Below are 17,203 nucleotides of genomic sequence, written 5' to 3'. Positions count from 1 at the left end.
GATAATTCTCTGTCTTTATTTACTGTGACAGTTTGTGTTGAAAAGGGACATTTTTTAATTCATTATGACGCTAATGTCACAAGTTACATGTAGGCACAATTTTCTTAAAGCTCTTTGTAAAAATGCTGTTTTAAAAACAATGCCTTTAAGATTTGTTCCTTCATATTTACAGTTGTTCCTGTGTGAAAATGTAATTTCCACCATTGGTTATTATGTAATGAAAATCCTTAACAAGCAAAGTTGATTTTAAATTAAAATGGATAGTGTCGTTATCAGCAGACCTAGTGATAGAAGAATAAAACAAAACACTCTTGAATAGTACCTGTCTGACAACATGAAGTAGAAGCGGATGAGAGAAGAAAAAATGTTAAGTTTTTGAAAGGCCTAGTCAAAGTAAATTTAAACATAATCAAGAAGCTGTAATGTGACCTCAGTGCTCTTAAAAACTCTCCACTATGGCTTCAGACTTTTGTAAACAATGCGTCATGATGTATACGGCTTGTTCCACGTAAGCAAATATAGTGAGGAAAATAAGTACTGAACATCCTGCTATTTTGCAAGTTCTCCCACTTAGAGTTCAAGGAGGGATCTGAAATTGTTTTTTTAGGTGCATATCGACTGTGAGAGACTATCTCACAGTGCAGGATATTCAAATACTGATTTTCTTCACTACCTAAAGTTGTGCCAATTGCTACTTCCACATTTTTTTTTTTCAATTATCTATTTTTTTTTTTTTAGTAGATCATTTAAATTCCATTTTTGAAATATTTATTACCCAAATAATCTTTGATATTGGAATATTTAGATCTGACACTATCTTAACAGTAATAAATAAGCCATTCTGTTTGGGGGACAAATCTTTTCTACAAATGTGTGCCACTTCTTTCAAGATGTTTCTTATTTAACCTAATGTGTATTAAAATCCCATAATTTGAGCTTGTGCATCTCATTAAAATAGAATTAAATTGGTCTTTAGTTATGTTTGACTGACCAAAGGAACTGTTTAGTTTTATTCAATGTAAGCCATAATTATTAGTCTTAAATGCTAGAAGTATATTTTAGCATCTCTTTCCCCTGAGTAAAAAATGATATACTTATATGAAAAAAAAATAAATGATGCTGTGATTTATTAAAATACATAGGCATGTGTACTCCAGTTTCCTATATTGCAAAGTAGTATATATTTTAAATAAAGCCCTAATTAATCTTGGAGGTTTATTCATACGTAGATAAACTGGTTATTTAAAATCACATTAGACAAGTGACATAAGTTTCTAGTGCATCAATCATTAGAGCAGATCAACTTCTGCGTTGCTCAGCATCTTTAGTTCTGAACCTGATGGAAGCATCTGGGTTCTAGTTGTATTACTGCTGCTTGACCACCAGGCGTCAGTGTTGCCTAAAAGGGTTTATCAACTGGTATTATTTATTTATAAATGCACAGATCTTGTTGCTTCTAAGCTGGTCGATATAAAATATAGCTGACAAACATTCTTTAATTTTGATTTCTAAGAAATCCCCACATCTAAAGCACAGTTATTCACATTCCTCATGCACAATACTGATTGTAGAAAGAAAATGTGTGAATAAGCAATAAAGTTGATTTTGTAATTCATTTCACATTAGTATTTCTCTGGATTTTTTTTAGATACTAAAAAAGGAGCATGCAGGATTTGTCCATTGAAAGTGAAGAGGAAATGTTCAAACTGTTCATGATAAATTATTATTATTATTGAATTAAAAACTGTATATATATCCTTACTAACCTCCAAAAACAATATATATCTGCAGGTGTTACATTTTTATTCATTAAAGAGCTCAACATTTAACTCGAGAGCCAAGGTATTAATTTGTCGGGTTTTTTTTTTCTTTTTTGCTCTAGTTTTGTCAAAGAACTTTCCTTTAAGTTTATTGGTTTAAAAGATGCTTTAACTTTATAACCCCATATTTGAGTAATGAGGCCTTAATAGAAGGTAATGAGTTTTTTTTATAGCAACTAGCCTAAACTTCCTGTGTAATAATTATAATAACTCTAAATGTTTTGTATTAATTGTAAAATATAATCTCTTAAAAAATGTATTCCCCCTAACCGAAAGGCTGTTCCACACACCTCTCTGCTACCCTTTTCTCTTTTATAAAAAAAAAAAGACATTTCCCATCTCCTCCCAATGTTTGCACATTGTTTATTTTTATCTGTTTTTTTTTTCTCTGGTGAGATGGAGTTTGTTACATCTGATCATTTGTCACACTGTAAAGACTGATGCTTATATCCAACAGTGAAAGGTTTACAGCAGTAAAAATATATACAGTAATGAGAATCACTAAACCTGGATTACAAAGCAGGAAAAGTATTTATATAGAGTTTGACTATTTTTTCCACTTCATTTTTCCATTGTGTTAAACAGACAAAGCTGACAGATCTGCTTTGGTTTGCTTTGTTGTTGAACAGATAAACTCCAACACTTCCAAACTCTAGTTTCTCTCAACAACTCAGTTACGTTTATTTATATAGCAACAATTCGCAAGAAATTTTTCAAGGAATTTAACAAAAAATAACAAGCAGTCACTCGATTCTTACAGTTTCTCAGTCAGGTAAACATATTCCAAATTAACCCTAGTTATCAAACTGTTAACATTCATATTGTTTCAAGTATTTTCTATCTTCGGAAACAGCAGATTTCATTCAGTCATTGACTTGCAGGATTTTTCTGATAAATGAGCATTAAGCATGTATTCTGTTTTTGACCATGCAGCAATCCCTCATACCAAGTATGCATGTAGCAACAGTGAAGAGAAAAACTAAATTTTAACAGGAAGAAACCTCAAGAAGAACAGCCATCTGCTATAACCTAATGAAGATAGAAATCGTCTGCTTTCAGTGAAAATAGATCCAAGAGGACTTTTTACTTTTGTTCTTTGAGGCTTTATATATGAGAAGGGTTAGAAATCATATTCCTGATTTAACAGGAAACCAATGAAGAGAAGCTAAAACAGAAGAAATACACTCTTTCTTTCTGACTTTGATCAGAAATCTTCTTGAAGAGTTTTTTATCAGTTTGAAGGCTGATAACTACATTTTTTAAAGAATTACAAAAGTTTAGCCTTGAAGTAACAAATGCATAGACCAGTTTTTCAGTAAATCTCTAATTTTGGCTATAACTGGAGGTGAAAAAAAAAAAAAAAAAAAAATTAAATGCAGTTTGTGATTTAAATGGCATGTCATGGCCAAAAAAACAAAAGAATGTTTACTTTATTAACTGTGGCCAATTTAAAGCCATTCAAACACGTTGACATACTGAGCAATCTGATTTTCAGAGGTACTGGTCTGAAGATTAAAACTTCTGTAAGATCTGAATGTAACAAGTGATGAAGACTCCACTGACAGATTGCAAGATTATAGACACATGTGATGTCATAGACATTTTTTTTTATCATTACTTTTGTCAGATTAAAGTTATTTCTGTTACCATTTTGTTTTTTTTCTTTTGTTTTTTGATCTTCTTAGTATCTGTCTGCTTTACTCTCAAACTATAAACCCCCAGTTTTTGACCCAGAGGCAGACAACCCTTCTACTTCTAAAAGTAGACATAATAATGTCTCTTTTTCTAACCAGTTTAATTTAGTGGTGGTTTGGGTAATCCAGAGCTGTCGCTGTAAATACACAGCTATTTTAAGGCTTAACTGTTACTGATCTTTGCTCTCCCAATTTGCAGTTTTTGCTGCCAGTGCCTTTGTTTTTTGTTTGCTGTATGATTTATATGTCTGGCTCTGTGCTTCTGTGCTTCTTTCCCAGCCAATAAGGCCGACTAAACTTGGGGTTATTGGAGGTTTCTTCCTGGAGGAAGTAAAGATCTGAAAAATCTGTTCTGTCCTGTCATCAACTGGATGTGACAGTGTTGTATTATTTAATGCCTTGCACAAGTATTTATATTCCCCTGACCTTTTCACAGCTTTGTCACATTTTCGTTTAATACTTTGTTGTATTTTACAGATGACAAACAAAAAAAGATACATGTTTTATTTAAAAACTGTTTGAACAAACAGAAATCTGAGCAAGAAGGCGTGCATTTGTATTGTCTCCTTGGATCAACATCTTACAGAGAAACCTATAGCTGCAATGATATGTGCAAGTCTATAGGGGTCTCCACCAGCTTTGCACATCTTCATGCTGAGATCTTTTTAAGAGTTTCCCTTGGTTCTCAGTAGGATTTATGCCTAGCCTTTGTCTGGCCCATTCTAACACATGCATATATTTTAATTAAAACCTTTACATTAAAGGTTTGTGTTCCTGCATGAACATGAACCCTCCCTCCCTTGTCTCACGTTTTGCATCATTTGCAAAAAAAAGTTTCTTCCAGAATTAAGCCTCTACTGTACTCCATCCATCTGCCTGGCATCCCTTGCTGAAGAAAATCACCCCAACAACATACATCAGTATGCAGTGTACTACATGGCCTGTGATTAATCAAGCATGTCTTCTATTGTTTGCTCCTCTCCCATAAAGATGAGATTATGGAAGTGCAAGACTATTTGTCTTGCAGATTTTCTCACCAAAACCATGAATCTCTGATCATCCACCCACTCATTCCCCTTTTCAGGTGATGACTTAAAGGGTTTAAAACAGTGGTAAGATGTCTTACATACCAACCCTGCAACTAAATTCAACAATTCAGATTTAAACTGATAAAAAGGACAAAAAGAAGCTTTTCCTCCATCCTCTTCATTAAAATATATTCTGTTGTTATTGAGCTCCATGAAAACATATTTTAACGTTTGTGTTTGTATGAAGACAAAATATGAAAAGGACTGAGAAATGTAAATTGGTTTCCAGTTGTCATGTGTGTTCCAGAAGGTTTGATGCTGTGCCTTCTTGTTCTTGTGTATAAATAACATGAACTGAATAAACTGTTTATGTAGTTATGGTAATAAAAAAAAAACAGTTTGTGTTTTCCTGCAGCTTTGAGTTGAATGGATGTCAAATTTCCTTTGAATTTTGTTTAAATTAATGATGCCATTTGTTGTGATGATGTCTTGTGGAGTCATTAAGTTGAGCTGAAGCTGTTCACTGTTATTTAAGCTTTTAGGAAGTTATCAGCAGGGTCTCCCTCCCTCTCTCTCTCCAGGCACACACAGGTTTATGTTAATGAGAAGTCACAAGGCGCACAGGGAGCAGAAGCCATTTTTCTATCACTGGAGCGAAGTTGCGCGGTCAGAGCGGAGCGGAGGTGAAACTCCTCTGGTTCGGACCTCAGTGAGTGTGTTTGCCCCACAGGAGAGCGGCTCTGACCAGCCAAGATTAGGGCAAGACCCCCCTCCTCTCCTCCAGCCCACCGAAGTGAGCGCAGAGAGCATGGCTCTTCCTCAACAAAGGGAAACTGAGCATCGGTGGGAAGTTTAAAGAAGCGAGGAGCTGCAGAGTTGCGCGCTGTCGGTCTGCAAACAGAGGAGCAGGATGCGCTTGGTGAGGTGGGAGCTGCGGCTCATGCTGTGGTGGTGTAAACTGGTTTCACTGGTGCGGTGTTCCGCCGTTCACATCAGCGAGGATGCGGGAGTTGGCACCGTGGTGGCCGGAGAGGAGCGCGGCGCGCGGTGCGCTTTGGATCAGGTTCTGGTTCCTACATTCGCGCAGCGCTTTTTGGAGACGGACGCAGCGGCGGGCATCGTGCTCCTGTCGCGCTCGATCCAGTGCAGCTCATTACCTTCAAACCCCTTTACTTTATACATAGTGGAGGACTGCTCGGACTCCGGACACAGGCACCTTCTCACCACTCAGTATGACGTGCATGTTCACGGTAGGAACTGTTCCCACAGGCGTAAGAGGAAATCTGAATGGGACATGGATGTCCTGAGTTTGTTCAGCAGCAGCGTAGAGTGCCACATTGCACACTCTGCTTTATTTCCAGTGGGGGGTCTGCTGCCTGGCCCCCCGCTCCGCTGTAAGGTCTCCAACAGTCCGGAGTTTTACTTCTCAGAGGGGGGCCTGTTTGTGTCTGAGACTCTGTGCTGGAAGCAGGACAGGCTCCTGGAGCTGAACCTGTTCTGTGATGTACTTACTGGAAAGGGACTAAATTTAAAACCAATCTGGATCCACTGGCGACTGGGTCAGGGTTCATTCAGCCAGGGTCACCTACAGAAACTCCTGGAGAAGGCAGCTCAGTCTGATTCAGGAATTATGAGCAGGAAGAGGAGAAGTATCAACAGCAGTCCCCAGTTTAAGCCCCCGATGTACCAAGTGTCAGTAGCAGAGAATAAGCCAGCTGGGACTCCGGTTGTTGTTTTGAAGGCTGTGGATGTGGATGAGGGAGAAGCTGGCAGGTTGGAATATTTCATTGAGGCTCTTTTTGACAGCCGCTCTAACTACCTTTTTGCTGTAGACCCGGTCAGTGGTGCTGTATCAACTGTGGAGGTGCTTGACAGAGAAACAAAAGATAATCATGTGTTTCGTGTGACAGCAGTTGACCAGGGCACTCCTCGACGTACAGCCATGGCCACCCTTACAGTCACTGTCAGTGACACCAACGATCACAATCCTGTTTTTGAGCAGGAGGACTATAAAGAAAGCATCAGGGAGAACTTAGAGATTGGCTACGAAGTTCTGACCGTGAGGGCCACAGATGTGGACGCCCCCGTTAATGGTAACATCCTTTACAATATCCTCAACGGTAATGGGTCTAATGAGGTCTTTGAGATAGATTCCAGATCTGGTGTCATCCGCACTAAAGGACTGGTAGACAGAGAGGAGGTGGAGTCCTATATGCTGCTAGTGGAGGCGAATGATCAGGGTCGTGACCCCGGGCCTCGCAGTGCCACAGCTACCGTCTACATAATGGTAGAAGATGATAATGATAATGCGCCTCAGTTCAGTGAGAAACGCTATGTGGTGCAGGTGCCAGAGGATATGACTCCAAACACAGAGATCCTGCAGGTCACTGCCACAGATCAGGACAGGGGGAGCAATGCTGTGGTTCACTTCAGCATTATGAGTGGAAACACCCGGGGTCAGTTTTATCTTGATGCTCAAACGGGCAAAATGGACCTGGTGAGTCACCTGGATTATGAAGCCAACAAAGAGTACACCCTGAGAATCAGGGCTCAGGACGGAGGCCGTCCCCCGCTGTCCAACATCAGTGGGCTGGTCACAGTGCAGGTGCTGGACGTCAATGACAATGCCCCCATTTTTGTAAGCACACCTTTCCAGGCCACCGTACTGGAAAACGTTCCTCTGGGTTACTCTGTTATTCACATCCAAGCTGTAGATGCTGACTCTGGAGAAAACTCCAGGTTGGAGTATCGCCTCACTGAAACCACACCAAACTTCCCCTTCGCCATCAACAACAGCACGGGGTGGATTGTGGTGGCAGCGGAGCTGGACAGAGAGAGTGTTGACTTTTACAACTTTGGAGTAGAGGCCCGCGATCATGGCTACCCTTTCATGTCTTCGTCCGCCAGCATCAGTATGACGATCCTTGATGTCAATGACAATAACCCAGAGTTCACCCAGAGGGCGTATTACATGCGTCTGAATGAGGACGCGGCTGTGGGAACCAGCGTGGTGACAGTATCAGCTGTGGACCAGGACATCAACAGTGTAGTTACTTATCAAATATCCAATGGAAACACTCGCAACAGATTCTCCATCACGAGCCAGAGTGGGGGAGGACTCATTACACTCGCCCTACCCTTGGACTACAAACTAGAACGGCAGTACATGCTTACAGTCACTGCAAGCGATGGCACTCGCTTTGACACGGCCAACGTTTTTGTTAATGTCACAGATGCCAACACACACCGCCCTGTGTTTCAGAGCTCACACTACACAGTCAACATTAATGAGGACAGACCAGTGGGTACCACTGTGGTGGTGATCAGTGCCACTGACGAAGACACTGGTGAAAATGCCCGCATAACCTATGTGATGGACGACAGCATCCCACAGTTTGACATCGACCCTGACACGGGAGCTGTCACCACACAAACGGAGCTGGACTACGAGGATCAGGTCTCTTACACTCTGGCCATTACTGCTCGGGATAACGGCATCCCTCAGAAATCTGACACAACCTACCTGGAAATACTAGTGAACGACGTTAACGATAACTCACCGCGCTTCCTAAGAGACTACTACGCAGGCTCAGTGATGGAGGATGTGCCAGTGTTTACCAGTGTGGTGCAGGTGTCTGCCATCGACAGAGATTCTGGGCTCAACGGTCGTGTCTTCTACACCTTTCAGGGCGGCGAGGATGGAGATGGGGACTTTATAATTGAATCCACCTCTGGCATTGTTCGCACACTGCGCCGACTAGACAGAGAAAATGTACCTGTCTACAGCCTGCAGGCTTTTGCTGTAGATAAAGGTGTCCCTGCTCTGAAAACAGCAGTAAACATTCAAGTAACAATCCTGGATGTGAATGACAATCCTCCTGTGTTTGAAAGAGATGAGTTTGACATAATGGTGGAGGAAAACAGCCCCATAGGCCTTGTTGTTGCACATATTTCAGCTACAGACCCTGATGAAGGAAGCAACGCACAGATTATGTATCAAATAGTGGAGGGAAACATCCCAGAAGTGTTTCAGCTGGATATTTTCTCTGGAGAACTGACAGCATTGATAGACCTGGACTATGAGCTGAAGTCTGAGTATGTCATCGTGGTTCAGGCAACCTCTGCCCCCCTGGTCAGCCGGGCTACAATCCACATCAAACTCATAGACAAGAATGACAACGTGCCAGTGCTTAAAAACTTCCAGATCATCTTCAATAACTATGTGACAGATAAATCCAGCAGCTTCCCCACTGGAGTGATCGGACGCATCCCTGCCCATGACCCCGATGTCTCTGATCAGCTGAGCTACAGCTTTGAGGTTGGGAATGAACTGAACCTGGTGCTGCTGAACCAAAGCACGGGGGAGATCCAACTCAGCCCAGCCCTGGATAACAACCGGCCCCTGGAGGCCTCCATGAGGATCTCAGTGTCAGGTGAGACCGTAGATAATTGCAGCCTCCGCCCAGCGATTCGAGTGCACTGTTGTAAGATGAGATCAAGCTTAGTGAGGTGTACTATAGCACCAGTTGTACATCCTGTCTAATTTACATTTTTTGCTTCATTTCACAGAGTAATGACATTGGCTTAATTATTTTATAGCGATTTAGCTCTGAAATATATACAGGAGAAGATTAGCTCCTGCAAGCCTTTATATCCCAAAGAAATCCACTTTAATCATGTTTTATTGTCTGTTATTCATTATTAATAATGTTCAGTCAGTTTTTATCCAAACTTTAATGCCATCCTGTGCCCTGATTTTAATAGCTGTTGGTCTGTGCTTGCCTGTGACCGGTGGGATTTTTGCTTCACTGACCAAACTAATTGTTCTCTAAAATTTTCTTTTGTAGCCTTGAGGAACTGAATGCAGAAAAGATCGACTTATAGAGACCTTATATATTATGTAGAGCCAGAATTGTCTGCTTCTTCTTGATGGGCATCTGATTTTCATCTGAAAATACATGTTTGATTACATTTGGGGATATTTCTTTAAAATGATGCTATGTGAGAGGTCATAAGTAATTCATGTCTTACTTGTGGTGTATCAGACTTGGTAGCATTTTGTCATATAGATTCAGATTTTTTAGAAAGGTAGTCAAAGAAATTCTAAAACCTAAGACAAGTGTTACTACTTATAATGAAAAACTATTACAATTACACTAATAGGTAATTTTATCCACTCTAATGGTAAAATAGGGATAGTAGGTCTAACAGTTTTTGAAAAAAGTTGCTGAATATGTGCTAAGATTGGACCATATAAGGTTTTTATCACGCTTGGTTTCCCTCCTAAACTGTTGCTCCAATCAAACTCATTTTTACAGGTTCATTTATCAGTATTTTTTCATAGATGATGACTGAGGACATAACCATAGTTTTATTTAAAATAAATCAAGTAGATATGTTAGTCATAGATGTCAATCTTAGATGTCTTCATGACTGTATTTATAAAGCAGGATCACAGCGGTCACATAGGGCTGCTCAAGTAAAAAACAAACATTTAAACAAACCTTTATCGTCAAGCTGTTTGCAGTACTTCAAACAAATATGATCTTAGCTAACAAAATAAAAGTTCATCATTTTCATTCAGGTATTTCCCCTGATTTACTCACTACTCTATGCAATACATGAAATTCTGTAATGTACATTTAGAGCAGTGTAAAACCTGTTCAAACATGTATTATTCAGTATCTAATTGTTAGGTACATCTTCATAAAGATAAACACTTTGTTTACATTGATGACTGCATGTTTATTTCAGATTTTAGAAACTTTAAACTTGACTTCGTCATGGGATACTGAATATCAAGGTCTCAGAAAGAACAGCAGTGGTTGCGCTTTGTCCAACTGCTATTTCCTGTATCTATAAACAATATCTTTTTTACATAAATAAGTTCCCAAAGAAAACATTTTAACTGTTTAAAGATGTAAATAATAGTGCTTGGATTGATTGCTATGGGGATTTTAAAGATCAGAGTTCTGTTAAGGTGGTGAAAGTCAGCTTTGGCCAAGGAATCTGGATTTATTGTTAATAAAAACACCAGAAGAGTTATCCACTGCAGGTATGATATTAACTGGCAATAGCTTTTTTAACAGAACTTCTATTAAAAACACAGCTAAGCTATCCTTTTAATGCTGAACTATTTAAAGCCAGAATTAAAGACTGTGCTTAATTGGCTCTTAATTGAATGAGTGGAATTGCACCCACACAAACGGGCAGTCTGTGTGTCTGTGGGATGTTGGAGCTGATTGGATGCATTATGACACTGGCACAGTCTATCAGAAAACTGCTAGCTTGAATAAAACATTTGAAATTTAGAGCAATTGTGAAATCCAATGTAAACAGAGAAGACTCGGGCTTGCAAAAAACTCAAAGTTGACCGAGTGGAGGAGGGTGATCAAGACTTTAATGTTTGATGGTGAGTTGTCACTGGGGAGCAGATACTGTGTGGTTAGCGTGGGCAGTCATCAGGGTATATTGTGGCTCAGCTTAGCCTCTCTGGAGAACAATAGTGAGCTGTCGATTAAACGACGGGGGCTGCGGCTGATACTGCGCCGAGGTTTGGGGCAACAGCTGTGACTCCACTGAGGACCAATTAGAGTCCAGGTCTCCCCAGCGTGTCCAGCACCTGCTGGGGTTTATGTGTTTGCACTGCTGCTGGAGATAGAAGGACAGGGAGGGAGGCAGGAGAAGAGGGAGGGAGGACCTTATGTAAACAGGATATAGGATGGAAAATATAGTCCTACTGTAAAAAGGCGAAAAGCTGAAGGAAGACAGGCAGAAAGAGGAGCTTTTATAGATGCCACTGACCTCAATTTTCCAGGGGCCTCCTTCTGCTGGGGCCTCCCAGGCCCCCCTTTCTCTTTTTCTTTATGCTTCCCTATAAGAGGCCCCCTATGATAAATGATTTTGGATGGTCTCTTTGTACATTATTGAGCTGTGAAAATCATCATTTCCAAGCACTGTTTTTCAGTGACGCACTCATGAAACTGAGGTAACTTTAGCTTGTTTTAGTTCACGGTGATTATAAATCTATTGTTCTTCCAAGCTGACATTTTGTTATTCAAGGGGGATATGTGACAAAATCAGCTCATTAGTTACACAAGTATGAGAAGGTCTTACTTTGTATTCTTGCTCCAAAAAGCCAAACCTCCTTGTAGTCCATTAAAGCAGCGATTGTGATGAAGCTTCAAAGCTTTTCTTTGAACTTAAGCTGCTTTTTTAAATCATTTTTGGCCGAGGACATAATTTTTACAGGAATGTATTTATAGGGCATTTTTTTTGTTGGTCGTTTAAGGGCCTCATTCTCTGCGAATCAAACTCACAAATCATCTTTATAAGTGAATAGAACAGAGACATCCATCACTGTCTCTTGGTTGGGTAACTTTAGATATAATTAACACAAAAAAGATATTTATCTTACACTGAAATGTTCCTACCCAGCCTCTCGCCCGTAGACAGCTGGAGATAGAGACACCAGCACCCCTCGCGACCCCGCTTTGGGATAAGTGTGACTGAAAATGGATGGATGGATGAAATTTTGCTCTATCATTTTTATTTTAATTCAAGAAATTATAATAATAAATTGGGGGGTTAAGGGTCTTGCTCAGAGGGCCAGGGTGGCAGTCTGTGTCCTAGCCACTAGGCCTCCACTCCCCCCTGATTCTGAGGGATTTGATAAAAACATTTAATTTTTCTTTGGAGTTATGCACATGACTGACTCAAGGCTAGTGTGTTTATTTCTTATAAAGTCTGTCGTATTTGACATTGACAACATTTTTATTACTCAGGGTTTCTTAAGGGGTTTCATTTGAGTTTTTTGTCACGTTGGAACTTGAATGAACATTTTAAGACTAATTGGAACTTTAATGTGGTTTGCATTTTATTTTATTTTAGTACGTAAATGTTTCAAAGTTTGTCTATGAAATATTTCCAAGTAAATTCATTTTTAAGTTTCTGATTAAAAAGAAAAGTGTTTTTAAGATCAGTCAACTACAAAAAAAAAAAGTTAGCATATCAAAACCAAAATAATGAACAGATAGTCATTAGTTGCAGCATTAATTGACATGTTACATGTGGTCATAATCAGGTTCAAAGGCTGGAGAACAAATATAGCAGTTGAATATGTTTCCTTCAGCTTATATAGCCTACTTCAGTTAAAACAAGACATACAGCTTTAGGATGAGCTATTGAAAGACAAACCTAATAAAGCATGGTTTCAATTTCAACATTAAACAGCAGAGATGATTATAGTATAGGAAAAAAATGGCAGATTCTTTGTTTTTCCTTTTTTGTTTTTTGTATCGCTCAAAACATTATCTTCATTTTTAATATAAAAAAAAATCTTAGCCCTACTTGGAAATGTAAAAACCATATCTTTAAAATTATTAATACACATAAAAACTGTCATCTGAGCTTTATTACCTATATTAAACATAACCTATTTGACTTCATGAAGTAGGCTCAAAGTTCTCAAATGGCAGAACATGGTGAACCAAACTAAAAACAAGGCAGAATCAGTGAGAAACATAGTCATTAGTCTGAAAACAGTAACAAAGTCATGTGGCGGCTTTGAGACTCGGTGAACCACAATTAGAGCCATTATTCTCTACAGGAACAGTGAAAAACCTACTTAGGACTGACCTGAAATGAGTCATGGCGACTCCTCCAGGATGTCACAAAATAACCAGAAACATCAGACCTAATTTTTCTTAGTTACACTCAGTGTTTATGGATCGACAAAGTGAAGGGCCGTAGTCAGAAATGCACTCAAAAAAAATAATGCAACCATTTTTGGCATTTGCTTAATCATATTTAGTTACTTTAACACTATTGGTTAGCAGGATAGGACATAAAACAATTGTGTTAAAGTAACTAAATATGATTAAGAAAATGCCAAAAGCAGTTGCATAATTTTTTCAGTGTGGAATCCATTGTAGAGTCACAAGACAAAAAACACTTTTGACCAACAAGGACCCAAAGGTCTGCCTCACATTTACCAAAAGAAGGACAGGTTTATAATGCTTGGAAGGTGGGAATCCTGTTACTTCTGACATAAAACTATCAGCATTGCTTGGAAAAAAAGAACATATAATAACAGTCACAGTCAACAAACACAGTGGTGGTAGTGTAATGCTCAGTGTTGGTTTTCTTCTTTATGACAACTGGCTGATATTAATGGAGCAGTGGATTATGGTTTCTCGCAGAATACTCTGCCATCAGGGGCTAAAGTTTAAGTGAAGTTTGATCATATATGAGTAGGATTATCCAACAGGTCCATCCCCAAATGACTGAATGACAACAGTATAATCTGAGATATGATGAAATTCCCTTAAACAGACTGATTGTGCTCATTACATTTTCATAAAGTTTCAGGCTGATTTGGATTTTATTTATTAATTTTGTTGCTTAATGAAATCATAATTGAAAACAGATTTTCTTTATTCACTCAGGCTGAGCGTTGAACTGCTTAATAGATCCTTTGGGCCTTCTCTAAAAAGCTGAATTGTGTAAAGGTATAGATCACAGTCGAGGACTTGATGAATATTAACTACTATCCTGCTCCTCCCAACTGTTTTTATTGCCACACATCAAATTAACAGAGATTATAAAAGTGATAGAATCAGTATAAGCATAAAAGTAAATATTAGCGAAAGGAAAAATTCAGCAGTAAACTGAGGTCTTTCATCATGATACTGTAAGACAACATCGCGCTGCAATCAAAGAGCAATAAGCTGGCAAAGCGGGACACGTATGACAAGCACGTAGCTCTGGGATTTGCTGCCAGTTGTGTAAATGCATAAATAAGTAGTTGGTGAATTAATTACATGAGCCAGTTAGGAAGCCATATTTGTGACTCTCATATCCAGACTCTGAGCTTTCCTTCAAAAAGAATATGAGATAAGACTCATAAACTCATCTCTGCTATTTATGATTGGTGGGGATGTGTGGAAGCCTAAATGAATATTTCTGCCGCATGGACGAGGGCATCTCTACGTTATTAGCAGAAGGTTGGTCACACGGCGGGGTGAGACTCAGGTCTTCATCTGCAGGATTAGATCTGTGCATCTGTATCCTGGATGTTTCAGGCTAGTGTTGACATATGCAGGGGCTCATTCAGTGTTCCCAGGCAAGCGTGAGCCTGCATAAGAGCCTGTTTGCATTTGATTGCAGAGATTTCTTTTCCCGGCGGAAAGCCCTGATGGTTGTCATCCACAGAGTGTGGCTAATTATTCCTTCACTACTCAGCAGCTTATTATCTTTTGGTGTTAAGAGTAAGTTTTTTTCTTTTTTTTTAAAGTTAGTGTGTTTTTATGCATTCCTAGCATTACAAAGTAGTCATTTGAGTGCTGTAGTGGATACATTTCAATTTTGGACGCTGCCAAGACAGGCTCCAGAGTTTTTAATCAAATTATGCCCTTGTTTTTCAGTTTTTCTTAGCAATTAATGCACAGACATGCTTCTGTGGCTATTGGTTGTAGTTTTATTCACCTCACATCACACTGCAGATTGTATAGGCTCTTCATCCGGTGGATAGTAGTGATTTTATCTCTCAGCAGGCAGGTGTGAGTCCAAGGTGATGCTCAAACCCCTTCGCTCCCGGACATAGGTGAGCCAGCTGGCATTCGGCCCACTAACCTGAGGCAAACAATAACATAGGCTTGGATGAGTCATTATTTTCTCATTGCATTATTTATTTATTACTTGTTGTTCGTAGAACTCAAGCTTGAAAATGTCCAACTCTGACAGAATAATGAGGGAAAGCTGAGCAAAAACACCTTGCGTTGATTATATATGATAGTTAAGCTAACTAGAAAAAGCATCATGTTTATTTTCATATTTACAGTTGTGCTTCAAAGTTGACATATCCTTCCATTAGAGATAGAAAAAATTAAAATGATGTGTACATATAATAAACTACAACTCCACCAAGCAGCAGATTTTGCTCTATATTGTGACTTACACCTATAGCTAAAACTCACAGATGATCTGAATCATTACCAAGTTTAAATTGATTTTTCTTTTAAATGAGGAACATCTCTGGTAAAAAATGTCATTCAAATCTGTTCGTGTTTTCAATTGATCCTGCTAACAAACCATCAGTGTTCCCTTTGCTTTTTTTTTCTGTTCAATAAAATAAAGGCCAATTTATACTTCTGACGCATAGCCTCTGCAACTGTCAAATCTGTCTCTGTTCTCAAAAAAATCCTGACTAATCGTCAGACGGTTGCAAACCCGCAGGCGGTATGACTATAACAGCTGAATGCGGCGATTTCCATGTTGCTCATCAAAACGCTTCCCTAATTTATTTAGATCCAATACCTTTGTGCGTTTTGATTTGAGTTCAACCAAACTTGATCGTCTCTTTTCTGTCAAAGTTGACCGCAAATATGTCTTTATGAGCCTGAGACGTCAGGCCTAAACTAACATCATAGTTAGAGAAATAACGTTCTGCAACCTGATTTTTATCATCTGTAAATCAGCATTGCAGCTATGCTAGCAACATTGAGCTTTTATTATGATTTAATTTATCGATAGATAGTTAATCAGTTTTTCCCTGTTTCATCCCGTGTCTCCTCTCCCCATGACCCCTGGCTCCCTCACTTTGCCCCATTCGGTTTTCAAAACATCAGTCTCAATCGCTCTCTGTCATCTCGTGCTGCATTCACTGCAGTCCGACATTGGAAATTAGCGGTTGTAATTCTCAAATTAGCCATAATTTATAAGCCTCGCCACCCCTACCGCCAACTGGGGTGGCAGCAGGGGTGGCAAGGCTGTCATTTAGGGTGGCATTTGCCACCCTATGCCACCCCTGTAGATCCGCCTATGAGCACTTGTACGATGCCTCAGACATGTTGTTTTGGAAAATAAACACCGGCGCCGCAGAAGAAATGCTCGTGACTATCTGCCGAAGTTCTCGCAAGTTCTCGAATAGGCTCTCGCTAGCGCTTTGGCGAGAAACAGCTGTGCTTCCCTAGAAATTCCAGACCAATGTCGCAGAAGCAAACCAGCAAAACTGGTTCGCGACCAGACACAAGCAACATTTGATGTGTGCGTATGCAGAAGTATAATCCGCCCTGAACCCCCAGACTTTTTCATCCTGATGCTGCGGCTTTCAAAACTCACTGCTGCCACCCTCTGGTTTAGTGAGGAACTGCTTATCTCATAATGTTAGGGGAGAATGTTTTTTATCCAGATTATGATCTTGATCATCACCAAAATATAATGTATTGTTCCTTGGCATTAGGGATACCTCTGATAAAAATATCATTAAAATCCTTCCATACCCTTTCAAGTTATCCTGCACACAGTCAGACAAACACACAAACTCTCCTGAATACATACCTCCTTGGCAGAGGTAATAAAACAAGTGAGCAAGTCTGATCAAGATTCTGAACTCTTTGAGGTGATCAATGAAATCAGGTGTTTTCTGTAATGTTCAGAAAATGTTCAGATAAACAGTGAACTTTTTTGTCATACCATAAACCAGAGGTTAAAAACACAAATAAATAATAATAGCTGTGCGCTAAAGCGTATGGGCCTTCTTTCAGCCAGCTGACTAGCAGTGCATAGCATAGGACTATGCAGGGGGACCACTGCAGTAGATGCTTTAGCTATATCAGAATCAGAAATACTTTTATAATCCCAGAGGGAAATTACTTTTGTT

The 17,203-nt window shown here is 39.5% G+C and overlaps 1 protein-coding gene across 2 annotated transcripts in view; it reads left to right on the top strand.

Moving 5' to 3' along the window:
- The first annotated feature begins 5,196 nt into the window (after positions 1-5,196).
- Positions 5,197-17,203, top strand: part of celsr2 (cadherin, EGF LAG seven-pass G-type receptor 2) — an 88,863-nt gene continuing 76,856 nt past the window's right edge. For both annotated transcript variants that reach the window (XM_015376102.1, XM_015376101.1), the window contains exon 1: positions 5,197-8,975. In XM_015376102.1, coding sequence (XP_015231588.1) covers positions 5,453-8,975 — 3,523 coding nt within the window. In that variant the 5' untranslated portion in view covers positions 5,197-5,452. The remainder of the gene's footprint in view (positions 8,976-17,203) is intronic.

The sequence above is a fragment of the Cyprinodon variegatus genome, unplaced genomic scaffold (assembly GCF_000732505.1).
Source record: "Cyprinodon variegatus isolate N-32 unplaced genomic scaffold, C_variegatus-1.0 Scaffold129, whole genome shotgun sequence".
Classification (NCBI taxonomy): Eukaryota; Metazoa; Chordata; class Actinopteri; order Cyprinodontiformes; family Cyprinodontidae; genus Cyprinodon; species Cyprinodon variegatus.
This window is presented reverse-complemented; position numbering and strand designations above follow the sequence as displayed.